General features: G+C 46.0%; 1 protein-coding gene across 1 annotated transcript in view; it reads right to left on the reverse strand.

The window, feature by feature from the left end:
- The window catches only part of LOC137530790 (DNA polymerase iota-like), a 31,857-nt gene extending 20,399 nt beyond the window's left edge, over positions 1-11,458 (reverse strand). The window contains exons 1-5 of the mRNA XM_068251338.1: positions 11,228-11,458; positions 8,171-8,293; positions 4,451-4,615; positions 1,511-1,663; positions 454-690 (exon numbers count right to left, since the gene is read on the reverse strand). Of these exons, the coding sequence (XP_068107439.1) occupies positions 454-690; positions 1,511-1,663; positions 4,451-4,615; positions 8,171-8,293; positions 11,228-11,327 (778 nt within the window). The 5' untranslated portion in view covers positions 11,328-11,458. The remainder of the gene's footprint in view (positions 1-453; positions 691-1,510; positions 1,664-4,450; positions 4,616-8,170; positions 8,294-11,227) is intronic.
- Positions 11,459-11,953: the final 495 nt, after the last annotated feature.

Genomic DNA, 11,953 nt, shown 5'->3' on the forward strand with positions numbered 1-11,953 from the left:
CCGAATTACATCATTCCCCCACTATCCATGGCGGCCTGGAGGGGGAATAGTAATTAACGCCACCGGGACTTGTGTAGGAGCAGGGTGAGCCGTTTATCTGCTTTACCCTGTGTCCAAATCTCCTGGAGGCTAAATCATAGGTATGGGTTAGAATGTAGCTAAGTGCAGTCATTAGACTGCTGGTACCCAACGGTGGATTACCAAGGGCAACCACTTAATCACATTCTTTCAAGCAGTTCACCTTCTGTTTTTCAACAGCGACCTGTTGTGGCCCGAGGAAGCAAAAGTGGGCATATGTTGCCGAATGGCACACTGACAGTACTTTTTACCCGCTGAAGCTCATTAGAGGTCTGGGGCTCATCATTTCCTTACAGCAGGCAGTGCTGACCGTTCCATTTACTTTAAATAGCTGGCCTGGATAGGGATGATTCTTTTGTTTCGCTTTAGTGGTACCTGGAATTTTGCCCACATGGGGGAGGCTGTTGATCAGGAGGCCGCTGCTTTCCGGTAACAGAACGGTTTGTTGGTTGGGTTTGAAGGTGCCGGACACCAGCTTGGAGAGCAACTTGTTCCCCGCTATTCCCGCACAGCCCGTGAGGCCCAGCCTGCTGTGTACCGCTGCCCGAATATCAGCCGCGATGTGAGAGCCAGCGACCAATCGTCTGTGAGTCCCATCACTGCCGTCCACCGCTGCAAAGACAACACGTCATCAGTGACCCAAACAACACATCGCTTACATGGCAACTGCACCCATCTTCCTGTACAGTTTGAGCATTATTCAGGAATTTCTTGATAATGCGCCCTGTCTCCACAGATCTCCTTACCCAACATGCACTGTAACAGGAAGTGAGGAAATGTGGCATAATCTCAAAAGCAGGGACTAGGGAATGTTAATGAGGTGCAAATAACTCCGAGTTGATGCAGAAGTAAGCAAATTTTGTATGCAAATTACTGCAGCTTGAGAATAAACCAATCACATCCAGCTGAGGTAAAATTCTATTTGTCCATTTTAAAGATTCATAAATTTGCATAATCCTGCATCAACCCAAAAGTATTTGCATCTCAATGACCATCCCTAGCAGGGACCCAGTGATCCCAATCTATAATTTATTAAAATAATTTTTAAAAAGTAAACATGTACGCCTATTGGCGGCCACTTATTTGCCACCAATGGGCTGGCGGAAAGTGGTTAAATAGTAGAAATGCTATTTACAGCAATCTTTCATAGCTTATAATTAAAGGTAAACCACCATTAAAAGATTAATCACAATAACTGGTATTAAGTAGCTAGATTGTTCCTATTTAACACATTGCAGAGAAAAGTGACAAATGACAGCTGCTGCACTCAGTAGTAAAGGGTTATATCTGCCTCTGCAGGTCTCCAGACAGATGTTTGTTTACACTAGAGGGTCAGGGAGGGGAACCGCTGACCACTTCACAAAGACTGACAGAGAGGCTTGAAGGGGTTTTAGTATTGCAGCAATGCCTCTGAACAAGATTGCCTTCTCACTCTGATTGTTGTAGACATGTCCGACCACATCCAGGCCGCCACCCCTTTGCTGATCTGCTTCCTGTAACTTCTTGTCCACCAGTTCTGTGATATCCATAAAGTTCTCATCGAAGCCCAGCCTCTCCACCTTCACACTGATCTCCTCCAGCAGCTCTGCAGCAAAACAAAATATATCAGAAGAGGCTGACACGTAAAATGGATCAGGCAACAAAATTTGTGTAACATTTATCTATTTTACGCAGGTGGTGAGTGCTAGAGCCTGTTTATAATGTCAATAAATCACCTGTTAATTACCAGGTCAGGAGCCCAGCTGCTGTCACCTCCTGCACTACTGAATGCCTGTGCTACACGCTGCACTGTTATGTGCATATTTAATTACCGTAAGGCAGGGGTGTCAAACTCTAATACAAAGTGGGCCGACATTGAACACTGGAACCTAGTCACAGGACAACCTTAATGTCTACTGGCCACCTTACTCCCTTATAAAGTTCCCTGGTGTCTAATGGCCCCCCTCCAACCCCTATACAGTTTCTTGGTAACTAGTGATCCTCCCCTCCTTCCCTTTAAACAGTTCCCTGGCGTCTAGGGGTCCCCACCCTCCCCTATTTAGTTCCCTAGTGTTTAGTGCTTTCCCGATCCCCCATATGACTTCCCTGGTGTTCTAGGGCTTAACCTCCAATATAGCTTCCCTGGTGGTCTAGAGTGGGCCAAACATAATGCAAAGTGGGGAATAGAGTTGGGCCGAACCTCCGATTTTAGGTTCGCGAACCGGGTTCGCGAACTTTCGCGGAAGGTTCGGTTCGCGTTAAAGTTCGCGAACCGCAATAGACTTCAATGGGGATGCGAACTTTGAAAAAAAAAAAAAATTATGCTGGCCACAAAAGTGATGGAAAAGATGTTTCAAGGGGTCTAACACCTGGAGGGGGGCATGGCGGAGTGGGATAGATGCCAAAAGTCCCCGGGAAAAATCTGGATTTGACGCAAAGCAGCGTTTTAAGGGCAGAAATCACATTGAATGCTAAATGACAGGCCTAAAGTGCTTTAAAACATCTTGCATGTGTATACATCAATCAGGTAGTGTAATTAAGGTACTGCTTCACACTGACACACCAAACTGTTCACTGAACAGAACAGGTATGCAGTGGCGGGTTCACTGAACAGGTATGCAGTGGCAGGATCAATGAACAGGTATGCACTGGCAGGATCACTGAACAGGTATGCAGTGGCAGGATCAATGAACAGGTATGCACTGGCAGGATCACTGAACAGGTATGCAGTGGCAGGATCAATGAACAGGTATGCACTGGCAGGATCACTGAACAGGTATGCAGTGGCAGGATCAATGAACAGGTATGCACTGGCAGGATCACTGAACAGGTATGCAGTGGCAGGATCAATGAACAGGTATGCACTGGCAGGATCACTGAACAGGTATGCAGTGGCAGGATCAATGAACAGGTATGCACTGGCAGGATCACTGAACAGGTATGCAGTGGCAGGATCAATGAACAGGTATGCACTGGCAGGATCACTGAACAGGTATGCAGTGGCAGGATCAATGAACAGGTATGCACTGGCAGGATCACTGAACAGGTATGCAGTGGCAGGATCAATGAACAGGTATGCACTGGCAGGATCACTGAACAGGTATGCAGTGGCAGGATCAATGAACAGGTATGCACTGGCAGGATCACTGAACAGGTATGCAGTGGGCTGAGGGCTCACTGAACAGAACAGGTATGCAGCCAGGAAGAAGTTAAGCCTAACTAATCTTTCCCTATGAGAGACTGCAGCAGCTCGCCCTACTCTCACTAATGCAGGCACACGAGTGGCCATAACGGCCGCCGCTGCCTGCCTTATATAAGGGGGGGTGGGGCTCCAGGGGCTAGTGTAGCCTAATTGGCTACACTGGGCCTGCTGACTGTGATGTAGAGGGTCAAAGTTGACCCTCAGGTGCATTATGGGGCGAACCGATTTTTTGCGAACTTTTGCCGCAAAACGTTCGCGTGCGACACCCGCACGCGAACCACCTAAGTTCGCGCGAACCACGTTCGCCGGCGAACCGTTCGGCCCAACTCTAGTGGGGAAACCACTTGGGTCCAAATGTAATGCCTCTGAGGGCAAGATTTGGCCCCCGGGCTGGAGTTTGACATAAATGCCATAAGGCAAAAATTAGAAAGTCTCTGGTTTAGTAGTTCAGAACTTCTATAACAGAGACTCCATTATTGGCGTGACTCCATCAGAACAGGAACTTGAATCCCAACAGTATTCATCAGCTGCAATATTCTATCTATATGGGTTCTCTGACATCCCATTCCCCCATGTTGTGCAATTTGAACAGTGCAATCAAACTGCACAATATCAAGGATGCGCATCGCTGGAAAGGACCTACGCAGTAGTCACCGACCCTGCCGACCAGAAAGTAGCTTCGGAGGGTTGGTACAGAGTAACGGAGGGCACCAGAGGAGAAGGGGAGCGGTGGGAATGAGGAGAGCCTACTCCACATGCCTGTTCCCCAGTTTTGAAATCTTTTGGACTAAGGTATCCTTTAAGGTCTGTCTAGCAGTTTCTCACTGTGGGGTGATAATTTGTGCTATTTGTCAGTGAGAGGAGGGAAAGTCATTTTGGTTGCACTTTCTAACTTTTACTAACAGAGAATAAATTCAGTAATCAGCGTTACTTCTTACACTGGCAAACCCCATGCACAGGTAAGCATCAGACAGCGATGACATGTTGCACCCTCCCCCCGAACAAGGCTGCGAGCTATCACTGACCAATTCTGTGTGAGCCTTCGGGAGGCTGAATTGTGGTCAGAGAAAAACAGTGCTATTGATTGATTATTAGGTTATTAACACTGCTACATGAAAGGAGACAGACAGAAAATGTTAAATATCTGTGTCAATTGCGGTGCAGCTATTGCTGTAAATGCAGTAAGAGTACCTGTGACCTTGTAGGACATCTCCCGGTAGTGAGTCAGATCCTCCCCGCTGACCAGCACCAGCTGTGGGCAGATCTCTTTAGCTTCTCGGATGCTTGAGCACTTGTTGAGGCCCAGTCTCCTAGCCTCATAATTACAGGTGACCAGGAGGTTTTTCTGCTGGACTCCTGTTCAAAATGTAAGAAAGGTATTGCAACTGTTTTCTGAAAAGTGCAGCAGACATCTCCTATAAGTGCTAAGACATGAAACTACAACAAACATAGCTTCCGAAACAGCAGGTCAGAAAGTCCATCCTCTCTTTTCAAGATTTGCCTACATAACAGGCTTTTCTTTACCGACATTACTGAGCAGAGGGATGAGGCTGAGCTTGCTTTACCTCCCCTCATTTCAGGGGATTGCATCATATAAAGGTACATGAGTAATCTGGCCTCTGAACGTCATCCCTTCTCTAGACGCATCTCTGAATGTCATCCCTTCTCTAGACCCGTCTCTGAGCTTCATCCCTTCACTAGACCCATCTCTGAGCTTCATCCCTACTCTAGAACCGTCTTTGAGCTTCATCCCTTCTCTAGACCCGTCTCTGAGCTTCATCCCTTCTCTAGACCCGTCTCTGAGCTTCATCCCTTCTCTAGACCAGTCTCTGAGCTTCATCCCTTCTCTAGACTCGTCTCTGAGCTCCATTCCTTCTCTAGACCTGTCTCTGAGCTTCATCCCTTCTCTAGACCTGTCTCTGAGCTTCATCCCTTCTCTAGACCTGTCTCTGAGCTTCACTCCCTTCTCTAGACCTGTCTCTGAGCTTCATCCCTTCTCTAGACCTGTCTCTGAGCTTCATCCCTTCTCTAGACCTGTCTCTGAGCTTCATCCCTTCTCTAGACCCATCTCTGAGCTTCATCCCTTCTCTAGACCTGTCTCTGAGCTCCATTCCTTCTCTAGACCTGTCTCTGAGCTTCATCCCTTCTCTGGACCTGTCTTCTGAGCTTTATCCCTTCTCTAGACCGGTCTCTGAACTTTATCCCTTCTCTAGACCTGTCTCTGAGCTTCATCACTTCTCTAGACCCATTTCTGAACATCATCCCTTCTCTAGACTAGTGTCTGGGCTTCATTCGTTCTCTAGACCCGTCTCAGAGCTTCATCCCTTCTTTAGATCAGTCTCTGGGCTTTATTCCTTCTCTAGACCCGTCTCTGAGCTCCATTCCTTCTCTAGACCTGTCTCTGAGCTTCATCCCTTCTCTAGACCTGTCTCTGAGCTTCATCCCTTCTCTGGCCCTGTCTCTGAGCTTCATCCCTTCTCTAGACCTGTCTCTGAGCTTCATCCCTTCTCTAGACCCATCTCTGAGCTTCATCCCTTCTCTAGACCTGTCTCTGAGCTTCATCCCTTCTCTGGACCTGTCTTCTGAGCCTTATCCCTTCTCTAGACCCATTTCTGAACATCATCCCTTCTCTAGACCTGTCTCTGAGCTTCATCCCTTCTCTAGACCTGTCTCTGAGCTTCATCACTTCTCTAGACCCATTTCTGAACATTATCCCTTCTCTATACCAGTGTCTGGGCTTAATTCGTTCTCTAGACCCGTCTCTGAGCTTCATCCCTTCTCTAGATCAGTCTCTGGGCTTTATTCCTTCTCTAGACCCGTCTCTGAGCTTCATCCCTTCTCTAGACCTGTTTCTGAGTGTCATCCTTTGTCTAGCGGCCTCACCTCTGAGTGTAATCACTTGTTTAGACCCACCTCTGAGCATCATCTCTTATCCAGACCCACCTCTGAGCATCAATTTTTGTTTAGACTCATCTCTGAGCATCATCTTTTGTCTAGCCCCAGCTCTGAATGTAATCTTTTGTCTAGACCCGCCATTGAACATCTCTTGTCCAGACAAACTTCTAAGGGCCCGTTCTCGCCTGAGCGGGAATCGCGCGATTCCCGCTCATGGTAAACTGCTAGCGGTTTTACGAAAACCGATACACATAGTAGCAAGTGGCAGTGTTCTGACTGCCGCGTTTGCAGCAGTTTGGCGGCGATTTGCGATCGTGATTAGCGTGCAAAGCACGCTAATCGCGATCGCTCCAAAACCGCCGCAGTGTCCAGTGATTTTTCTGCGTTAATCGCGGGAAAATCACTCCCGCAAAATGGTTTTGCGGTTATAGGTGTGAACTAAATGGAATTTGTCTAGACCCACTACTGAAAAGCTCGTCTCGACCCGCCTCTGAGCGCCATCTCTTCTATAGACTTGCCTTCTGAACATCATCTCTTGTGTAGAACCATGTTTTATAGCCCCACCTCTAAGTGTAATCTCTTGTCTAACTTTACCTCTGAGGAGCCTTTAACATCGAAGCAGTGCAGTATTTTTTCTTCTGCATACTCGAAGCAGGAAGTGACGGCAAGCGCACGTCACTTCCTTCTTGCCCGTGGCGTGGTGTTCCCTGAAGGCCTGCTTTTGATGGTGCGATGTGGTGCGTTGGCCACGAAGCACCGCATCGCTGCTTTCTGGTGTGAAACCAGCCTAAGTGTAATCCCTTATCTAGACCCACCTCTGAGTGTAATCTCTTGTCTAGCACCACCTCTGAGTGTAATCTCTTGTCTAGCACCACCTCTGAGTGTAAACTCTTGTCTAGCACCACCTCTGAGTGTAAACTCTTGTCTAGCACCACCTCTGAGTGTAAACTCTTGTCTAGCACCACCTCTGAGAGTAATCTCTTGTCTAGCACCACCTCTGAGTGTAATCTCTTGTCTAGCACCACCTCTGAGAGTAATCTCTTGTTTAGCACCACCTCTGAGTGTAATCTCTTGCCTAGCACCACTTCTGAGTGTAATCTCTTGCCTAGCACCACTTCTGAGTGTAATCTCTTGTCTAGCACCACCTCTGAGAGTAATCTCTTGTTTAGCACCACCTCTGAGTGTAATCTCTTGCCTAGCACCACTTCTGAGTGTAATCTCTTGCCTAGCACCACTTCTGAGTGTAATCTCTTGTCTAGCACCACCTCTGAGTGTAATCTCTTGTCTAGCACTACCTCTGAGTGTAATCTCTTGTCTAGCACCACCTCTGAGAGTAATCTCTTGTCTAGCACCACCTCTGAGTGTAATCTCTTGCCTAGCACCACTTCTGAGTGTAATCTCTTGCCTAGCACCACTTCTGAGTGTAATCTCTTGCCTAGCACCACTTCTGAGTGTAATCTCTTGCCTAGCACCACTTCTGAGTGTTATCTCTTGTCTAACACCACCTCTGAGTGCAATCTGTTTAGACCCGCCTCTGATCATCATGTCTTGTCTAGTCCTACCTCTGAGTGTCATCTCTTGTCAAGATCCGCCCACGAGTGTCATCTCCTGTCTAGCCCCACCTCTGAGTATAATTGCTTGTATAAACCCGCCTCCGAGTGTCATCTTTTATTTTAGACCCACCTTTGAGGGATGCCTCTCATCTAGATCCACCTCTTGTCTAAACAATTCTCTTTACGCCTCATCACCTGTGTCAGATACATTCCCAGTATAATGAAAATAACAGGGAGCTCAGAACACTCCCAGTTTCAATTTAGTGATAGTGATTTTAAATGACAGAAATGATACAGAGATCTGTTTTATTTAATCTCACAATGCTTTGTTTACCTTTTGCAGGATGGAAAAATGGTAAAAGGAAAGAGAAACTGTCCCTAATCCTACAGCTACACATGGCATCTTTATATGCATATTTGTCAGATGTATGAAGACGATACAACGTCCATAGAAGATTATTACCAAGAGGCTTATCCCGGAGCTCTGGGTTGCGGATCATCTCCACCTGTGCATAGAAGCAGTCCATGTCGAGGTGCATGATGACCCTTCCGATGGTGGAGTCACACTTCACTACTTTCCTGGTAGCTGCAGAAAGCAGAGGGGTTCAGTGTTCAGCTCATTAGAGACCAATGTCAACTTAATACTCAAATAAAAAGACCTATGAAAACTTTTACTGTAAGCCCTGCATGAACCCTTCAGATCCACCTACGGGTTTACTAAAAAAGTTCTAAGCCTTAACAAGGATGAGAGGGGGGCATGAGCACATGCTATATACCATTAATAATCCTACCTATGTCTATACCCCCTACCACACATTGAGCGCAATTTGCAAGTGAGGGCACAGAGCATGCATGTCTAAGTCCGGCCCGGGGGCCAAATGCGGCCTACTGAGCCTTTTGGACAACAATCGTAAAAACATTTAACTAAACGACGAGTGACCGATATCGGGTTGTCTATCGAATTCAACTGGCAGATCAATTCAGATGACTATTGGGCAGATATCACACAAGTTGTGTGAAAAGTAATGCACGGTTTTCGAACAACATAATCATTGGGAATATTGGTGGTGATATAATGTACAATATGGATATGGAGGGGCAGTGTTATAATGTACAGTATGGCTATGGAGGGGCAGTGATCTAATGTACTGTATTGATATTAAGGAAGATGGGCAGTGATATAATGTAAACTATAGATATAGAGGAAGGAGGGGTAGTAATATAATGTACAGTATGGATATAGAGGAAGGAGAGGCAGTGGTCTAATGTACAGTATAGATATAGAGGAAGGAGGGGTAGTAATATAATGTACAGTATGGATATAGAGGAAGGAGGGGCAGTGATCTAATGTACAGTATGGATATAGAGGAAGGAGGGGCAGTGATCTAATGTACAGTATAGATATAGAGGAAGGAAGGGTAGTAATATAATGTACAGTATGGATATAGAGGAAGGAGAGGCAGTGATCTAATGTACAGTATGGATATAGAGAAAGGAGGGGCAGTGATCTAATGTACAGTATGGATATAGAGGAAGGAGAGGCAGTGATCTAATGTACAGTATGGATATAGAGAAAGGAGGGGCAGTGGTCTAATGTACAGTATGGATATAGAGGAAGGAGGGGCAGTGATATAATGTACAGTATGGATATGGAGGAAGGAGGAGCAGTGATCTAATGTACAGTATGGATATAGAGGAAGGAGGGGCAGTGATCTAATGTACAGTATGGATATAGAGGAGGGCGGGACAGTGATCTAATGTACAGTATGGATATAGAGAAAGGAGGGGCAGTGATCTAATGTACAGTATGGATATAGAGGAAGGAGGGGTAGTAATATAATGTACAGTATGGATATAGAGGAAGGAGAGGCAGTGATCTAATGTACAGTATGGATATAGAGGAAGGAGGGGCAGTGATCTAATGTACAGTATGGATATAGAGGAAGGAGGGGCAGTGATCTAATGTACAGTATGGATATAGAGGAAGGAGGGGCAGTGATCTAATGTACAGTATGGATATAGAGGAAGGAGGGGCAGTGATCTAATGTACAGTATGGATATAGAGGAAGGAGGGGCAGTGATCTAATGTACAGTATGGATATAGAGGAAGGAGGGGCAGTGATATAATGTACAGTATGGATATAGAGGAAGGAGGGGCAGTGATCTAATGTACAGTATGGATATAGAGGAAGGAGGGGCAGTAATATAATGTACAGTATGGATATAGAGGAAGGAGAGGCAGTGATCTAATGTACAGTATGGATATAGAGGAAGGAGGGGCAGTGATCTAATGTACAGTATGGATATAGAGGAGGGCGGGACAGTGATATAATGTACAGTATGGATATAGAGGAAGGAGGGGCAGTGAGCTAATGTACAGTATGGATATAGAGGAGGGCGGGACAGTGATATAATGTACAGTATGGATATAGAGGAAGGAGGGGCAGTGATATAATGTACAGTATGGATATAGAGGAAGGAGGGGCAGTGATATAATGTACAGTATGGATATAGAGGAAGGAGGGGCAGTGATATAATGTACAGTATGGATATAGAGGAAGGAGGGGCAGTAATATAATGTACAGTATGGATATAGGCGAAGGAGGGGCAGTAATATAATGTACAGTATGGATATAGAGGAAGGAGAGGCAGTGATACAATGTACAGTATGGATATAGAGGAAGGAGGGGCAGTGATATAATGTACAGTATGGATATAGAGGAAGGAGAGGCAGTGATATAATGTACAGTATGGATATAGAGGAAGGAGGGGCAGTGATATAATGTACAGTATGGATATAGAGGAAGGAGGGGCAGTGATCTAATGTACAGTATGGATATAGAGGAAGGAGGGGCAGTGATATAATGTACAGTATGGATATAGAGGAAGGAGGGGCAGTGATATAATGTACAGTATGGATATAGAGGAAGGAGGGGCAGTGATCTAATGTACAGTATGGATATAGAGGAGGGCGGGACAGTGATATAATGTACAGTATGGATATAGAGGAAGGAGGGGCAGTGATCTAATGTACAGTATGGATATAGAGGAAGGAGGGGCAGTGATATAATGTACAGTATGGATATAGAGGAAGGAGGGGCAGTGATCTAATGTACAGTATGGATATAGAGGAAGGAGGGGCAGTGATATAATGTACAGTATGGATATAGAGGAAGGAGGGGCAGTGATAGAATGTACAGTATGGATATAGAGGAAGGAGGGGTAGTAATATAATGTACAGTATGGATATAGAGGAAGGAGAGGCAGTGATCTAATGTACAGTATGGATATAGAGGAAGGAGGGGCAGTGATATAATGTACAGTATGGATATAAAGGAAGGAGAGGCAGTGATCTAATGTACAGTATGGATATAGAGGAAGGAGGGACAGTGATCTAATGTACAGTATGGAAGGGGGCAGTGATATAAGATGTAGAATGGGAGGGGCAGCATTATAAAGTATGATGTGGAAAGTGGTGGGTTGTGCGATAAAGTACAGAAGGGGAGGAGCTTAGTATTACAGCATGCTGTAGAGTGCAGTATAGGGACCCTGTACGGATCCTCCTCCTCCCGGGACAGCCAGTCTGTCTCCTCTTCCTCCTCCTCTCGGGGGGACTCCATGTCTCTGGGAACCCCTCTGCCAGCCAAGTACACAGAAGCAGCACAGCGGAAAATGACTTCCTTCCTCCTGACACAGACAGCAACAAACTCCGAGCTGCAACCAGCAAACTCTTCCGTGCGTTCCACGCCTCTTCCTCCTATCCAGCTATGACCAGCAGCTGCCGACAGAGGGCGCTGCCCCGTGTAGAATGTTGATGTATTGCCAAAGCGCCACTGCAGCACTGTTATGTGGTCGGCAGGTGACGCTGTCCGCACAGACGCTGAGGAGCTCATACTGGCGGCAGGGGTCACACTTGTCTTTCAGTTTCTACACTTTTCAGAAAACTGAAAGACAAATGTGACCTCTACCTTACAACAGCTAATGTAATTTATAGAGAAAACTGACAAATTGCGCAAGATGTCAGTTTTTTTTCTGCATGCGAAATCTGCATTAAAGTGTGACCTAGCTCATTGATTAACATGAGTTCTCAGTTGAAGTCAGTTTTTCTGTGCAGAAAACGCGTACGAAAGCCGGTAAGTGTGACCCCTGCCAGTTTGAATCAATTCAGGAGCATTTGCCAGATATCTGTGACAAATAGTTTCCTTTTGGAAGATACACTGTTATATCCTGAATTCTAAAAAAAAAA

This window comes from Hyperolius riggenbachi, chromosome 1, assembly GCF_040937935.1.
Source record: "Hyperolius riggenbachi isolate aHypRig1 chromosome 1, aHypRig1.pri, whole genome shotgun sequence".
Taxonomy (NCBI): domain Eukaryota; kingdom Metazoa; phylum Chordata; class Amphibia; order Anura; family Hyperoliidae; genus Hyperolius; species Hyperolius riggenbachi.